Source organism: Aquila chrysaetos, chromosome 17 (assembly GCF_900496995.4).
Source record: "Aquila chrysaetos chrysaetos chromosome 17, bAquChr1.4, whole genome shotgun sequence".
NCBI classification, from domain to species: domain Eukaryota; kingdom Metazoa; phylum Chordata; class Aves; order Accipitriformes; family Accipitridae; genus Aquila; species Aquila chrysaetos.
Window position 1 is genome coordinate 1,067,468 of NC_044020.1, and position 17,207 is coordinate 1,084,674.

The 17,207-nt window shown below is 40.3% G+C and overlaps 1 protein-coding gene across 2 annotated transcripts in view; it reads left to right on the forward strand.

Moving 5' to 3' along the window:
- The first annotated feature begins 349 nt into the window (after window positions 1-349).
- The window catches only part of MRTFA (myocardin related transcription factor A), a 50,468-nt gene continuing 33,610 nt past the window's right edge, over window positions 350-17,207 (forward strand). The window contains exon 1 of one of the 2 annotated variants that reach the window (XM_041129450.1): window positions 350-577. In XM_041129450.1, coding sequence (XP_040985384.1) covers window positions 451-577 — 127 coding nt within the window. In that variant the 5' untranslated portion in view covers window positions 350-450. The remainder of the gene's footprint in view (window positions 578-17,207) is intronic. The other variant, XM_030040466.2, reaches the window with a different exon arrangement.

The following is a 17,207-nucleotide window of genomic DNA, read 5'->3' on the forward strand; positions in this document are numbered from 1 at the left end:
GTTCACTATTTTGGGTGAATGAGGTTGGCTGTTACTGCAAGTGGCCCCACGAAGAAGTCCACGCATCTGTTGATAAGCACCGCTCTGCATACTGGGATCCTGAATGCTCATAGCCGCTTGCTGAAACAGTGAAGTTTCTGTCTGAGCTTTAAGATAGTAGGAAGAAAAGTTTTGCCAAGAGCCTTGCTGATTTTAATCTTTAGATGTTGGCTGTCAGGATTTGTCTGTGCCTCACGTACCTCTCTGTTCCTATGCAAGCACAGCGTTGGAATCTAGCAGTAAACTAGTTTTTTTTTTTTTTTTTCCACTCTACCGCTTGGTGCAGTGACTGAAACCTGGTAGAGAGGGATTGCGGTTGGGTCTCTTGTGAGGATTAAGCACCCCTTCCAGTAGCCTGGGACGCCTTCTGTGTTACAGAATCTGCCTTCAGGTCCAGGGATTTCCTCTAATATGTTGGATAAAGCCAAGACACTCCAGCCTGCCTATGTCGGGATTGTGCCGCTTGCAGAGACTGTGTCAAAGCAAGGGAAGAGCTATTCAAGCACATATCAGGATTCATACCACAGCTTACGAGAAGGTTAGCAGGCTCTGCTTTCTTTGTTGTAGGCACTGTGTAATTGGTTTGTGAGTTGGGTTTTTTCTTTTTTTTTTCTTTTCCTCTTGCATATTGAGTCTGCCTGCTTTTTCTTTTCTGGGCAGTAGTCCAGATTTTGGGTTTCCCACTGACTCCTGTGACCTGTTGTCCCTGAGGGCGCTCATAAGCATGTCACAGAACAAGGCTGGAGCTCTGTATGTAGTGACTTGCAGTGCCTGGACCTTGGGGCAATTTCACTTGCGTTTGGAAGTTTTAATTTCAGAGTTTAAATTTCTTCCTCTTCTCTATGTGTATAGGGCTCTTGTGAGCCATGTTTTAAGGCTGTTTTATTAAAGGTGTAAGGCTTGTTCTTGAGTGGCAACTCTGCCTTGAAGGAGGTAGTGTCATGTTTTAAGTTTCAGTATGTTGTTGTTTGGAGAGTGTGAAAGGAGTGGGGTGTGTATATCTAAATGTGATTCTGTTTTAGATAATGGTATTCTCCTGCAAATATATGTGATTTTTTTTTTTTTACAGGCATTTGCCAATTGTGAAAGATTATGTAGACAGAGGTCAGATTTTAGGGAGTTATATCTATGAGGAAAGAAGAAGATCTGGAGGGATTTAAAAAGATTGAGAAGATGAAAACAGTGATCCATTCATAGTGTGCACCATAATAAATTGCAACAAACAGGAACCGGGAAAAGATTACAGGCAAGAATGGCAGAACATAACAAAATGCCAGTGGCAAACATAAGATTTGTGTTTTATCAGAAATACTGGATCTGTCTAGCTACAGGTGAAATTTTAATAGGAACTTGCAGGAGTGAACAAAGATCTTGAGCACAGTGGCCTCAGAAATAAGATGATGACTGATTTCAAGAGCGAGTAATGTGATCTGAGAGGAGCGGAAAATGACTGAGTGATATTTTGGACAGAAAAGTAAAGTAAAGGGTGGTAGGAGCTGAGGACAAAAAGCCAGACAGAATAAGACTGTGTTTGCGGAAAGAGGGCCCGTGTGTCTAAGATGATTTTAGCAGTTGCATTTAGAGGATTTTTCTCTCATATGCAGCTCTAGGCCTGCTGAGGCTGCCGAACAAAACTGTTAAGTTTCTACCCCCTATTGTCACTCCCCCTACCAAGCGTCTTTAACATATATCAAGGGTTAGCTTGTTATCAGATTTTAAAAATATTACTATTTTTGTTGCTTGTTTTCATTGGAATACTCTTTGTCGAACAAATATGGAAAAGGAAAAGAAAACTGAAGTCACAGTCCTCAAATTCAAGTTTGGGAGTAATAAATCCATTAGTATAGGCAGTATTCCCAGATTACTTTGCTCTGGAGGCAAAGAACTGCAGCACATCAATCTTCAGAGGAAAAAACCAAACCAAAGTAAAAAAGCCAGAACTTGCAGCTGTCTTCCACTTGCAAGGCATTGATTTTCACAGAAAGTGAGCACTCTTCATTTGGATGTGGCAGGATATATCTTTCATCCAGTCACTAAATACCACAAGCTCCACAGTAGGATAACATGTAGGATGAGGAGAGTAAAATTCTGTAGTACTTTAATCAATATAAAAATGTTTGCTGCTGTCTCAAGTAGAAGTGAATTAAGGTCATTGAATTCTTGTATAATTCTGATTATTGAAAGAGCGGTGTTGACTCTGCAAAGTCTAGCAATATTATCAGCCTACCCCATGTCTGATTCATGACACTTAATATCATATGTGATGAGGAAAGCTACTTTCTACCAGCTACCAAACAGGAAGGGTAGGGAAGAGAAATAGATGCTGCCAGCTTCTCGTGTCAGAAGAGAAAAGAATAACCCCTTAGCTTTGCTGCTGCTCCATTCACGTCTCCTGCAGTCTCGGGATGCCTGTTGTATTTATGCTGTAGCATGCATTGTATTTTGTAGAGCCAAATCTTACACACTGTGGAGAAGCAGATGCACTCACGTGTAAACCCTTACGGAAGCTCTGGAAGTCCAAAATTAGTATTGACCTGAAACTATAATGACTGTTGTACCTTAGTTTTGGTCCACCTAAAAATGGAACAACTTAGTTTTGTTATTGCCCAGGACAGAAAATTCATCCACTTCTCTTCCTCTCTCTTCACCACACAGAGGTGAATGGGTACCAGTCTGCTTTCTCCTCTTAGTAAAGCTGGGCAAACAAGGGGTGTCTGTGTTGTGCTGACAATGCTCATACCTATTCTCTTAATGAATCTCATGAGAAGCAGCTATCTGGAAAAGACTTCATCTTGTTTCCTTACCTCTGGAAAACACATGGTCTCCTAAATTTGATTTATTTATTTTTTTGAATTGGGACTTGACATTGAAGTTTGGGAACTGCTGATCCTTTCCATACAGAAATGGGTTTGACATGGGGAAGTCAAGGAACATATGCTTGTATTTTTCAAAGTATGCGTTGGGGCAGTTATTTGTAAAATTCCTAGAATTCAGGAATCCATAAACATGTTTTCTATTCAAGAATGCCTTGGAATGATTTAGTTTTCAAATACCAGAGCCTAGTTTGCAGTTCCTAGACCAGTTAACACAGCAGTATTGTAGCCCCTCATGAAAGATATGAAGAGGGAATTGCAAGCTTTAGCTTAGAACTAAGTACTTCCGAAAGTAAATTCCAACTTTTCCACCTCTGTGCAATTTCTTTCATTTGTTGCTCTTAAACGAAACTTTTTTTTTTTTTTTTTGCAAGTCCTTCCTTCAAAAATGTTCAGTGTGACTTGGGGCCGACAGTAAAACTCACCTGTCTTTTTCCAAGATTTGTGTCTCAGGGCCCAGACACACGAACAAGTTCCTGCATGCCATCTGATCTGCAGTAACTGTGCACACATTCTTGGTCCACAGCAAATGTGAGGTAATTTGAGTTAGCTTAGCCTTTGATTAAACTATTAATATCTGTTCAGTACTTTGAAGAGATCAGGAGTCATGCAAGTGCTTGTTAACATACGGCTTTCTTCACAAGTGATCTAGACCTTATTTTTGTAACATCTCCGGGAACCTGAAGGTAAAGCTGTGAGGTGGCTGTCCTTCATCCCGTAGAGGGCAGAAGAACCTGCACGTGTAGACTTGGAAGCTCTCGACGCCAAGGAGATCCCCAGCAAGAGGGCAGCCGCTGCGTCTGAGGCATCTCACAGGAATGCAGGGTGACATTTTTCTGTAAAGGTTGATCTGTGTCTTCCTAGTTCAGAGTGGACCCGAAGATGCTGTGGGAGATGCAAAAGCGATGCCTCATGCAAATGCATGGGTAAGGAACATCAGAAACCAGTCACAAAATGTAACAGGTGCATCTCTGAATTATGGCCAGATATGTCCCACCATTCAGAATTATTTTTGCAAATAGTGCTCTGACACAGAAGAACATAGAAAATGTGTTGAACCTATGGGGAGTTAACCTGCTGTCATTTTTTATGGCAAATCCAGAGGCACACCAGACGTATGTAGTTAGACTCCCTGTAGCCTGGTGCTGCAGCCACTCCTTGCAAATGTGTAGCACAGTGAGTGTGATTATGCTTAAAATGTAAGAGGTGCAGTGAAGGTGAGATAATGACATATTAATGTGAGGTGGCTCAAAGCTGGCAGTAAGATGGCAATTTAAATTTATTTTTGCTTAACTCCCAGTGTGCCTCGTTTGACTGTGACGACTAGAGGTGTTGCAGGGTATTTGTTAACTTTATGACGCGAGTGGGAAGCTTAAGGAAAGGGTTAACACTGAATGACCAGGTTTTTTGTAAGTCAGTTGTTATCAGTGGAAGGAGAGTCATAGCATTATCCCTGGAGTTGAATTCACATATTTTTTCAGTCCTGCTGCCCTAATGTGTTTTTGGTTTTTTTGGATATGACATGTTTTCCCTTCTTGGAGTTTACTGAACTATTCCTGTCAGTGTAATGATCCCCAGCTGTTGCTTTAGCCCTAGCTATTTTCATGCTGGGAATGGGAGGAGGAGGAGGAGGAGACGGACAGAGGCTAGCTTGTTTACCACACAGTGATCTACTTCATTTGTCAAAAAATGGCTACTATAATACTTTCTTTAGCACAAAGTAATACTAAAAGGAAAGAGTTGTAGACTTAGACCTGCAAGAGCAAGAAGATGTAAGGACTCAGCACATGCAGAAAACAAAAAGAATAGAAACTGGGTGTGGTGCGCTGAGTACAGCTGTCAATAGCAGTTATGCAGACAATGCTTTGAACTGCAAGTAAAATTTGCAGTAAGTACTTTCCTGCCCTATCAACTGAATTTTCTTCAAAGCTGAACTGAGCTTCATGTTCAACAGCAGTGGTGCTGGGGCATTGATAATAACAGCAACTGGGAAACATGTTAATAAAGCTTGAAAAAAACTTGTGTGGGTCTGGAATTATTCATTATTTGATAACTATCTATTGCTTTTTTTATTTATTTTTTTAAGAAAATATCTGTATTTGTACTTTTAAACAGCAAATGATTGATGCTTGGACTTCCCAGCAGCTGTTGAAAAGCAGATGCTTTTTTGAAAACAGAACTATGATACTTAAGCTCAGATTGCCTGTTTTGCATCCAGAAACAACTTCTGCAGTTAACATGCTTGTTCAGAGTCCTTGCCAGACAGATGTCACTGTGACTCTCCTGCCTAAAGAAGATAAGGGTCAGTGACAGTTGTGGTTTCTGCTTGTGTTTTTGGATCCACATCAGGCTGCCTGTGTAAATCTTATCTCAGTACTTTTATCGTCGATAAGATCTGTCACTAGTCACCTCAGATTTTTCAGCATTCTGTCACACCTGCAAGTCATTGATCAACAACTTAACGAATATCTATACCAAAAATAAGTGCCTGCTTAGATCTTTCCTTTCGTGCCCCAACTCCCATATATCCAGTCTTTCCTGAGCATTGAATTACTGATCTTGTCACCTGCTGCATCAATAAATTTTGATCCAAAATGTTAAAGCAGCACATTTCTTGGCAAGAACCTCTGCAGCCTATGGTAGAAGATGGAATATGGCCCTGACGTATCTTAGGTTTATCAGGTGAAAACCCGCAGTGAGCCTATGGGGCAAATTGTGCTCCTTTTTCTTGCAGGAGGCCTGTAAGTAGATGCATGATCATCTCAATGGCATAACATGGAGTAGAACTCATGGTTTTCTTTCTCTTACTTGGGCTAGTGGAATAAGATACAATGGTTTTCCCTGGCAGTATGTAAAAAAATGTGATACCTCTCCAAACTAAGAGCAGACCTGCAGTAGCTGAAGTACATTGCAATATGGTGATTACTAGTAAGAACTGTGGAATGTTTTTTGCTCATCAGTGTATTCAGGATTTTTCCTGGTGTTCAGTGAGATGGGTAGAAGAACTGTGCAGGTGACCTACTGTCAGTTTATTCTGTATATAATATAGTAAGCATTCTTCCAAGAAAACAAAGATTTGAACTTTCCAGTCTGCAGTTCTGCCATCTGAAGTTAGACTTAGCCTGATGAAGCTAACAAGAAATGTGAAGGAAGGTCAATAATAAGGAAGAGGATATATTGCTTTGGGACATGGATTCTTTCCAAAATTGACAGTGAAAATTGGTGAAATTCAGGCTTTCAGGACAATCCCATTTTAATACAGCTTTTCAGAAGTAAGCAGCTGTAAAGAAAATCTTTTGTAAAAAAATAGCTATTTGAAAGTTTTCAACAGAAGTGCCCATAATGGATTTTTCTCCAGGGTAGGGACAGGTATCATCTGTTGCAGCCATGCTTATAAAGACCTCATTCTGTGGTCTCCATCCCCAAAGACAGCTTGTGGGCCTGTCACCATTCTGAGGGTATTTCCTGTAACATCTCAGCTGCACCCTACCAGCTGACATATTTAACATCTTTTTGGTAGCCTTCCTCACTGAAACACTTGTCAGGGCACAAACATTGTGCTGCCCAGCAGGATTGTTGTGGGGAGGGGGGGGGATCTGAGTGATGCTCTCTGGGTGACAGAAGGAAGAGATCCACTTTTGACTTTTCTCTGTGTGAAGCTTCCCTAGCTTCATGCTGCTACATGTTTCTCTAGTATTAAATGCATGGAGACTATAGCTGTGTTTTTTGTAGGAATTGAATGTGGCGGTAGCTATGTTCTTTGGTTACTCATCTCTGCAAATTTCACAGCTGGAAGCCAGGATGTACAAGCTCTTTTTGCATAATTTGGTCAGTATTACAAGCAGCGTGTAACCTGTCCCTGCAAACAGTTGTGGGCTTTCTTTCTTATTTTGGTGAATGCTCTTTCTGATGCTTTTTTGATGCTTTTTTTCTTCACTTTCACTTTCCTAAGCTTTCATACCTCTTTCTATATTATACTTACGTGTGAGAGTCCTTCTAAGCCTGCTTGCAGCTTGCACCCTTTTCCATGCTCCGATGTCAAATTCTCCCCTTTCGGAAGTGGAAGACAACATTTTAGAAGTCGATGGTAAACTAGTAGTACCTTTGTGCCTCACTGAGAGTCTGTTTTACTGCTGCTAATAATAGGTGTCACATTGACTGCAGGCAGTTTAGAATGAGGATTGTATCTTCAGGACTGACATGTGACCGTGAATCTTAACTACAGCGGTTGCAAACACTGTCACCACGGAGCTATCTCCCCTGCCTCTTTGCTGGAGGGAGCAACAGAAAGGAAACGTGTCTGCCCTTCACTTGCTTTTGTTCAGTATATTAGCGAAAGCCCACCTCAATTAGCAGTTGGAGAGAATCTTCCGCTGTGTGTAACGAGTGTGGGAGTACCAGCTGCTGCCAGCAGTCTCCTCTCTGCCCTTCAGGAGGGGACTGAGCCAGCAGTAACACTTTAAACATCTGCAGAATTTGTCCACCAGTCTGAAGTCAGTGGTCATGCAGGCCGTTCTGGACTGCTGGGTTTTTTTAGTTTGCTGATTGACCTGTTATACAGAATTATATTATTTAGATATTTATAGCTATGATAGCACTTAAGAACCACATTAAGCCTCATAGCTGGATTTGTTTTCAATGCTGTGGATCTTTCCTCTTGAAAAAACTCAAGAAAGTCTGTCCTGGAGATCAGTAGTCCAGAGTTTTGAAAGGAAGTAAATATCCAAAGAGAGAGGAAGTAAAAAGTAGTAGATAGATGTTACATGATCACAGTTTAAACAGTTTGAGGGAATTTGATGTGCTTTTTATGTGTAATGCAAATTCTGGGGATCAGCTTCCATACCGGGCTGCTATGAAGGAACTGATTTCTGCTGTAGAGGGATATGATGGCCATAGCTGAATCTTGTAACTTTTTTACAAGTAGAAACAGAACTGTAATAGAATTTGTACTTAAACTGTAAAGAAGGTCTCAGGCTGTTGCAGTACAAAGGCCGGGATCTTTATTTGAACCTCAGATCCCATGATTGTGGCCTGTGTTCTTTGCAGTCTTTGAGAAAACAGCAAAGATGTTTCTCACTACCGTGAATTAAAGAAATACGGTAATTCCTTGTAGCATCCACCTGAAATTCTTGCTAAGAGAGGATGCTGGGGCTTGGATAGAAGCTGGTGGCAGGAATGCTAACCAGATAGGGAATGCTCTGAGTCTTCATTTTGCATGTAATATGCATGTTGGGCAAAACCCACTTTTGTTCCATGTCCTGTGAAATAACTGTCAGCATAATCAACCAACTGAAGCTGGGAGATGCTCAAGCTAGCTAATTTAAAATTAGAAGGGCCAGCTTTCTGAGTTTCCTATATAACCAGTTAATTACTTCTTCTAAAGAACTGCTGGTTTTGTATTTAAATTTGCATACTTTTAAGTCCTTTTTTCTACCACTTGTGGAAAAACACATTTGCTCTCATTTGCATTTGGTTTCAGTAAACCAAACATCTTTAGGTAGTTAAGAATCTGAAATGTCTAGGAAATACATAATTATTCCATGTTTAAGTGGAAAACCCAAAACCACAGCTCATAATGTCAAGGTGTCCCAGCTGTTGCCACAGAAGTTCTGTAGTATCTTGACCATTAGATGATTTCTGTGAAGGGAGCTTTTAACTTCTATCTGTAGAGGGTGCCCTGCGGCAGAAGGAAGCGTGAATCATTGGGCCAACACCACAGTCTCAGAGAAATGTTTGAGAAAGTTTTTGGCCTTGATCTGAGACTCTGTTAGTACACTGGAGCGCTGTGCTGTAGCAGAAATTGCAGTATGGGAGGTGAGCTATGAAGGAAAAATATTAGACCATGCCTCTCATTGCTGAAAGTGGCATGGAAGGATTTCCTTATCAATTTTAGTACATGTCTAGTCAATCTTGTGTTTTATGGGTGTGTCTTGGCACTGTCTCAAGACTTGATTTTTTTCTTATTAGAAACACACAAAAACATATTATCCCTTGAACCCAGAGTTTTAAATAAAATGAAAAATTGTTCAGATTCTGATGTATCTCCAAACAACATGTTTTTTTGCTTTTCTTCTGTATAATTTTTCAGGAAAAATATTAACAACTCTCATGTCTCATCTTTGAGGAAAATAAAAAGGTGGTAGCTCTTTCTTCTTATAAGCAGATACCTCTATCTTTACAAGAAAAAAATGAAAAGGGTTCAAACTTGTTTTTCCCTTGTGTAGCTTGCCTTTTGTGCTGTCACATTAGCAGACAGCTGTAGATCTGGTTGTCAGGATATATCTACCCATTCCTTCTTTTTCCTTCATTTGTCCCCATCTGCCACGTCAAATTATCTTGGAGAATTTCTTTGTAGGGTCTTCTTTGCAAGGTGTTTAAGGGCAATGTTAGTTCCTCCTTGTTCGTTGTTTCATGGAAACATGTAAATCAGTATAGACTGTGACTCAAGTTTACATGGGGTTTTGGGAAATTCTCTGTTTTTTCCCCCCTCAAGGCTTCTCTTCCAGCTATGGATAGTAACAATGGGTATATAGATGGCATCAACAAGCACTGATTACAGATAATATTTACTGTCTTATGATACTGGTGTGTCAATTTTAGGTAGGCCTTTCCACCTAGGTATTTTGTTACAGGTCATCTTGTTGAATCATGCATGGTAGCCAGATTCCATAGATATGGATACATGCCTAGTTATTCACACGCTTAGTTTTCACCTAACCAGTATTACTGGGACGAAATGATTTTATAAGAATCAGTATCCTGCACAGAAAGCAAACCAACTTTTCCTGTTGGCAAGCTTGTTGCACATTATTACACGTTGCATATCTTGCTAAATATACCAGGTTACATGTATTTCAGGTTAATTTCTTAAAGTCCTATTTTAACAGTTTCAGCGAGTGCTGAAATGGACTATTAGGTGTACCAACATTTTATGCAAGAGTGGGCTTCTATGCGTGCAATAGAAAGACTTATGTACTGATAGTAATACATTTATCTGATTTTAAAATTTTAGTATTAAAGAAAACAGAGTTGGCATTGCATGAAAAAGTAACAACGATTAAAATGGCAGTAAAACCCCCTAAATTTTATGTGTTTAATGGAAATGGCAGAAGTTAAATCATGAAGGAAGAATGTAAAGGCAAATGCTGTAAAATGCGCAGCAACTTCTAGTCTTTATTTTAAATAAAGATAAAAAACCCCTGCAAAATTCAGCATAACTTTCACAGTAATAATCAAATTTGCATATATTTAGAATAATATACCTAAGTAGCACCCGCGAAATAAACGTGTTCAATTGTAGTGCAATATTGAGGACTGAGATTGTAAACTTCTAAGACTATGACCTGGTTCTTCCTTTTGTATCTGCACATTTTACCACCCCAGAATGCCAGTGCTGACTTGAGCCTTTGAGAACCACTGACAGGAGTAACTATTCTGTCCTGTCTGGAGGTTAGATCATGCTATGTCGTGATACTTGGACCACGCTACTGCTTTTGTTTGTTTTGTAATGCTGTGTCATAACAAAGCTAAAATTGTTGTAAACGGTGGCTTTATCTTCCAAATACAGTTTTTACTTAACATTACTTTGATTTCCACATTGTATCAAATTTGGTATGAAGCCTCAAAAATGACCTGCTGAGGTAGCTTGTTGTTTTGTGCTCACAGTGTGAGCCAGCTACCTTGTGGTAATATGTGAGGATGGAAATAGATCTTTTTGCTTTTGATTGTGTATATGCTTCTGATTCCATGTTCTTTGGGGACTAGTTTCTTCTGTAGGTTGGGATCTTTGATTCTGCTAAATTAACCATATCAAAGAATCTGTATTTGTCTCCGCTAAGAGAGCTATTTAATGCCTCATAACATTGACTCATTAAAAGATACTACATGCAAGTATTTCATCATCCTTTGAAGACTTTTTTTTTTAATTATTCTTATTTCATATTTCTCTTTCAACAGCATCCTCGCAACAAAAAGAGACTACTGCCCTGTACCTGTTTTTTTGTTCCTAGTAGCCAAAACTGGTCTTTTGGAACACAGTCATATAGACAATGCATCTAATATAACAACAGGCATGTATAAGCTGCTTGTCATGTCAATGATTTTATGTGACTCAAGAAGATTTTGAGCTGTAGAAGCTTTGAAGAGTGTGATTTTATCAAGAAACAAGCCTTTCTTGTCCTGAGGGTGAGAGTCAGTTAATTTTCTCTCTTCCTCCTCTTTTTGTGTTCTTAAATGACCAATCTCTCCTTTTTCAGTACTTTTCAGCTGCTTTTAAAAGCTTCTGGGCATTTGACAGCCTGAAGGCTTTTAGAAGTGCTGGGTGGAAAAAAGCAACCCTAGTGTTATGTGACCCATATTACATCCTTGGATTATTACTACCATAAAATATTTTGAAAGTTGTTGCTTTGGAGGTGAAGGATCTGTTCTGTTTTTTAAGCATCTCTTGATATAGAGGCTTTAGGTCTACATCAGGCACAAGAGTACTCCTGTTCTCAAAAGCTTACTAAGAGGATAAGAAAGAAGAGGTGGTTGTGGAAAAGTTTCAAGTCCTCTATACTAGATCGGCCTTTGAAGCAGCTGTATGGCTTTCTTGGTTAAACCTCCTGTTTGGCTTTGTTCCTACGATCATCTCTGTTGGACAAGCACAGCTGGGTAAGGAGTTTATCAGTGTTCCCCAAACTGATATGAGACACCTGCCCATCTAAGCGTATTGCGGTAGAACATGCTGATTTCTGCAGTGCTGCTAAGATATCCACTTCCATCATTCATGTGACCTGCAGTAGGGAACCAGTCCTGATCCTGGTTTTGTTTCTTGTTCGGGATCTGCTTCACAGACCTCATCTTTGGGTGTAGGGAGAGAGATCCCAATCTTGCTTCTCACAAACAGAAGACCACAGCATGAATATTAATAAGTGGCTTTTGCCTCTAGTGTGAAAGGTTCTTGTAACAGTTTAAGAGACCAAAACAAATCCTCTTTCTATTCTTTATGCTCCCAAACTCCATTTTCTCTGTAGTATGGTTGCTAAGGAAGAGATGAGGAAACTGCCTGCATTTTAATAGCAGCCATTGTTGCTGCAGGAGAGAAAAGAGGTAGTGGAATGTGAGATAGTCTCAAATAATAAAGAAATAAACTTCTGCTTAACTGTCCCTTTGCCCAGGCTTGCTCCAAGCTATTCTTTAAAATGCATTTTGATGAATAGAACCGTATGGCTGCTATTGCCAACAACAGTGGATGCTTGCAAATTGTGAGGATCAGTGGTGTATCTGCTGCTTCTCCTTCACTCCACAGAGGGACATGAATTTTTGGCATCCCCTTCCCAGGGTAGCAAACTGTCATATAATCCCTGCAGTTTGGGTGTCATTTACAGTCTGCTTCACTTAAATGCTTCTCTGTTAACTGCACAGTCTGCTTAAATGCAAAGCCAGCGTGTATTCCCCATCAGCAGTTGGTGGATTAAAATGCTGTTAGGCTCAGAAAATTGCCTTTAAAAAAGGCCCGAAAAGTTGGCTTTTCTTTGTTGGTAACACCCATTCTAGCACATTCTGTGTGATGGGGGGGGGGGGGGGTGTTGACAGCGCCAGAAAAACGCGGCTCTGAAAAAAAAAAAAAAAAAGGCGTCCACCTCAGCAATTTGAGTTATTTTCAAAATTGATTTTGAGTATTGTATACTCACTCACTGATCACAAACTATCATAGCTGAATTTTTCTTATAGCTTCTTGTGGACACTACAAAAAATTTGGTAATACTAACCTCCCTTTGCTGCTTTTGTACAGAAAAGGTGTTGCAACTGGAGTTTAGCAGATGCTGCTCTTGCTGGTGTATGAACCAGAATCTAATCTGGCTTCCCGTTGAAGCATGAAAGGGCTAATGCGAGTCAACATTTATTTTGTAAGCAGGCACAGCTGAAAAATGCTCAGAGACCATTTTCGGTGTGAGGGAAAGGTTTTCTCACCACATCTCCCAGCGACTGAATTCAGTCATACATGTAGGATATAACCTCCACTGAAAACAACGGCTGATGTGCTGCATATTCCAAAGCTGAATTTGGCATTGGCTACTGGTCAAATGCAACTAATCAGAAACTAGGAGAAAAATTCGCTTCTCAATGTAATTAGAAAGGCTGCTACTGGCTGAGTGGTAAAGTGGAAAGGTGGTTTCACCCTTCAAAGCAGTAGTTACATGGCAGTGTGATATTTAAGTTAGAGGCCCCAGTTCTGCACAAACAGCTGTGATGATTTTGTTCAGCAAATATCCCATGTTGCCAAAGTTGTCTTTTATGGTCGCATATTATAATTAAGTTGGTTGCATATTGGCTGTTGGTTTAATCTAACGGTGTTATACACATTGTACTGAAAAATTTAAAAATATGTGTGGGCTGCAAATGGTGGCCTAGTGCCACGTTTCCTTAGGCTGTGGTCTCTGACCTTCACAAAGTAAACCTGGTCAGACCTACCCAGTGTTAGGCCAGTGAAAATTCTCCTAAAAAAGTCTTTGTCGCTACTGAAAGGTAGAGGTGTTGATGAACTAACTGGCAGGTTTCTATCCCAGCTTGTGGTGTATTAATGTTTTCTTGTGAGTTAAGTGGATGCTGTAGCACAGGGCTTTCAGATGGGGTGTGCAGAGGTGCTGAACAGCATACAAATAAATGATGTGAACCCTTATGAGCACCGAAGTGCATAGTTTGCTTTTTACTGCTTTTACTTACGCTTGCACTTTCCTCAGCTTAGATAATGAAGTTAGGCTAATTTCACTTGTTCTTTGGTAGTTTCTCTTTCTAATCACATGGCTTATTGATTGGGTTGCAAGGATGAATTTTTCTATCAGGCAGACTGCTTTAACTGAATTTACAAAATCGATAAATCGTGTCTGTGAGCATACAGCCTATCTAGTTAATATGCGATTTATGTCTTGCACTCTCCCTGTTTGCATGGGTATCCCAGCCTGAGTTCTAGGGAGTTCTGCCACCCTCAGCCCCTCTACAGGGTTTCGTTTGGTGATAGCAGCCTTCCTCCCTTCCTGTTCTGCACTGCTGCTCATGCCGTCTCTGTTATAATCCACCATATGGCTGTGCTTAATCATTACCTTGGTTGGGCAACCTTGAGTATCACTTGGGATTCCTTAGAAGAAAAGATTTTTGTAGAAATGTGAACACAGGCTCCCTTTGGCAGTAAGTCTGTATTCAATATAACATGCACAGGGCCTCACCACAAGCTGCAGTTCAGAGCTGTGTGCTTCTCTTTGCTAGTTTTCAAAAAACAGGAAATGCAGGATATTTTTTTAATTTGTTGTCATAAACCTCTCCTGGTATGTGACATAGTCTCTAAGATGAGATTTTTTTTTCTCTTGAGACGCTGAGATGCAGAGGCAGCAGTCTAGTTTCTGTAGTAGTTCTAGTCACACTATTAAACATGAAGTGTGGTTTAGAAATAGAAGGGCTTTCAGATACGTGTGTGTAAGGGCAGGCACGCTCTTGCAGATTTAGATGACGAGCTGCAAAAAACAACTTAGCTCATCGTAAATGCTTGGTCTTGCTACTGCTTACTACTAATGCACCCCTGTACTACAACTAGAGTTGTAAGTGTCCTGAAAGCGTCCATATGGGTGCAGCCTCTGTATATTAAGCAAATACTGCTCTGAGCTGCCACCAGCCATGAGTAGGCAGAAGTAAGTTCTGGTCTTCGAATATGCCTGTGGGTTCCCTGTTAAGGCAGTTTTATGATAAGACAAACAAAAAATAATCATGACTTGCGGTATTTCACTAACCGTGTAACTCTGTTGATAGTAGCTGTATCACAACGTTATTTGTCTCTTAGAATCCCCCCCTCAATTCTTCTCTACCCCTCCTCTTAAACTGCTGGCAGCAGTCCTCTATACCAGCTCCCAGATTTCTCTGGAATGTTTTACTAATTCTTGGAACAGTTCATTAAAAATACAAAAACCTTGTTCAAACTTTAACTATATTTCAGAATTTTTCATGCTTGTGAAATAAATAAATTATGCCCAATTTCGAGTGGGAAAACCGGACAAACATACAAAGCCCACAAAATGTTGCACAGACTGTGACACAAGTTGAATGAAAGAGGTGAGTAGAAGGGTACTAGTATGGAACTTGTTTTCTAGCCAGCAGATATATACTCTCCTTTATATGACCTGATTTATTCTTAAGTTGAAAATTAATTTAAAGGTTAAGTACAGGGTTAAAGGAAACAGAAGATTGTTGGTTTGTGATTGAAAGACAGACACTCCAGTCTGAGTAACTTTGAATTTCTCTGGTCATTCTAGACCTTTGGCTGAGCTCCATGTACAACAGCCTTGGATTGGCTCTTGGGACATCTGTTAATCTATATATAGGATTCACACACTTGCACACGTAAACAGGTGATCTCCTAAATATATGAAATGGCGTTGGGAACTCCACGTACTTATTTAAGCCAAAATGAATTCAGGAGTGAACTGAAGTAATCCTTTTTGCCTTCTTCCCTGCCACAAAAATAAGCTGTAATGGAAAAAAAGTGCATTATGTGCTGATTATAACTTGTGCTTTATATGTATGTATATACATTCATAAATCAGGAATGAATTAGTGCTTATTAAAAGTATCCTGAAAATGACCTTTTTCCTGTTCTCCAGTTCAGTCCTCTTGACAGTTGCTGGTTTCTTGCTGTGAAGGGACATAGTGTTTAAAAATAAAAGGTGCATATAATGGGTAGAGAAAAAGGGTAGTAGATGGTAACTGATACAGAAATAAGTTATATTTATAAAATTCGTGGGGGAAGCTGAAGTCAAAAAGGGAATTTTAAGTCATTTGATGAAGTCTCTAGCTGTCTAGCTGATTTCTAATAAATCTGGGAACCACCAGGAGACTTCAGAAGAGTGAAAGACCAGTAACATTTTGCATCACTACTGAAAAAGGGTGAGTGAGTAAAGAGCGGCTAATCTGCCATCAGTTCCAGGAAAAAAAACTATGGAAAATTTGATAAAGAATTTAGATGGTATAAGAATAGCAGCATAATCACGCTATTCAGCTTTTCAATTTGTGAAAACAGGTCTGCTTAAATACGATTTTGTTGTTTGGATACCTGAAATTTGGTTGCTAGGGGTTTTGTCTGGGTGTAATAGACTTTTATAACGTCTTTAACTTAGTAGTGTGGTGTATTTTGGTTTGAAAAAGTATCTTTGAATTTAATGAAGTACTGCTTAAGTGGATTAAGAACTGACTAATCAAAGAAATCAGAAAGGCATTTCTAGTTGGGATCAGCCTGGTGTGGTCTGGAAACAAATGCAAGATGGTAACGGTGTGGATGGAACAAAGATTAGTGGAGGCATAAATAATGACGTTAAAAAAATGGTTTAGATCATTTAGGCAAACGGAGACAGGTGGGCAAAATGTGCATAAATACAGGTGAGGGCAGAGTTATGCACCAAGGAGCAAAAAATGCCAGCCACACCTGCGTGGGGGAGTTTTTCACTGAAAATCCCTGTCTCTGGGAGGTGAAAGGTAAATAGTAGGTGTAGTTGGAAATGGGAGGGAAAGTAGATGGTCCTAGCAAGTAAATAGCAAAGTGGCAAAAAGGGCTAACATACATTGCTAGATGTGTAAACGGGAAGACATGAGTAATAATGAGATTATCTGCACTTAAAGCTGGGGAGATGGACCTGATGCTATAGGTCTGTGCCTTGTCTATATACATTTAGTGAGATGTGCTAATTTAGGGTATGGAAATGAGTCCCTGAAATGCCTCACTAGTGGAAATAAAGCCATACAGTAAGAGTTTTAATGTGCTGTTACCTAATAGGGGTGAAATCACTTAGTGGCACACTGCTGCTGGAAGGATTAAGTCTCATTCCCACCTTATGTTAGTGTTAGCAAATACCTGGCTATACAGTTGTCCTCTTCAACTCACTAATGAGACAGAAAACTATTCCCTGTTTTGACTGGGCTGTGGTCTCTGTCGTGTCAGTGAGTCCAGCCACTGGTCAGGGGAACATGAGAGATGATGTGGGAGTGAGAGAGTTGCCTCCGTCGCAGCAAGCTGTGTAGATCGAGTGCTCGTGTAGATGTGTCATCAACCTGATTCGGGTTTTGATCACCTCAAAACGAATCCAGCAAATGAAGGGCTCTGTGAACAGGCCGGCTGTGAGACTCTCTCAGCCCTCACGCTAGCACAGAAGTAGGAGTGTGATCGCATGCTGGGTGGGAGGAAGAGTCTGGGACTACCGCTTCTGTTTGCAGTTTCACGGCCAAACGAAGGGCCTGTTCCTTCCCCTCTGTGTTCCCTCCTCCTCGCTCTGG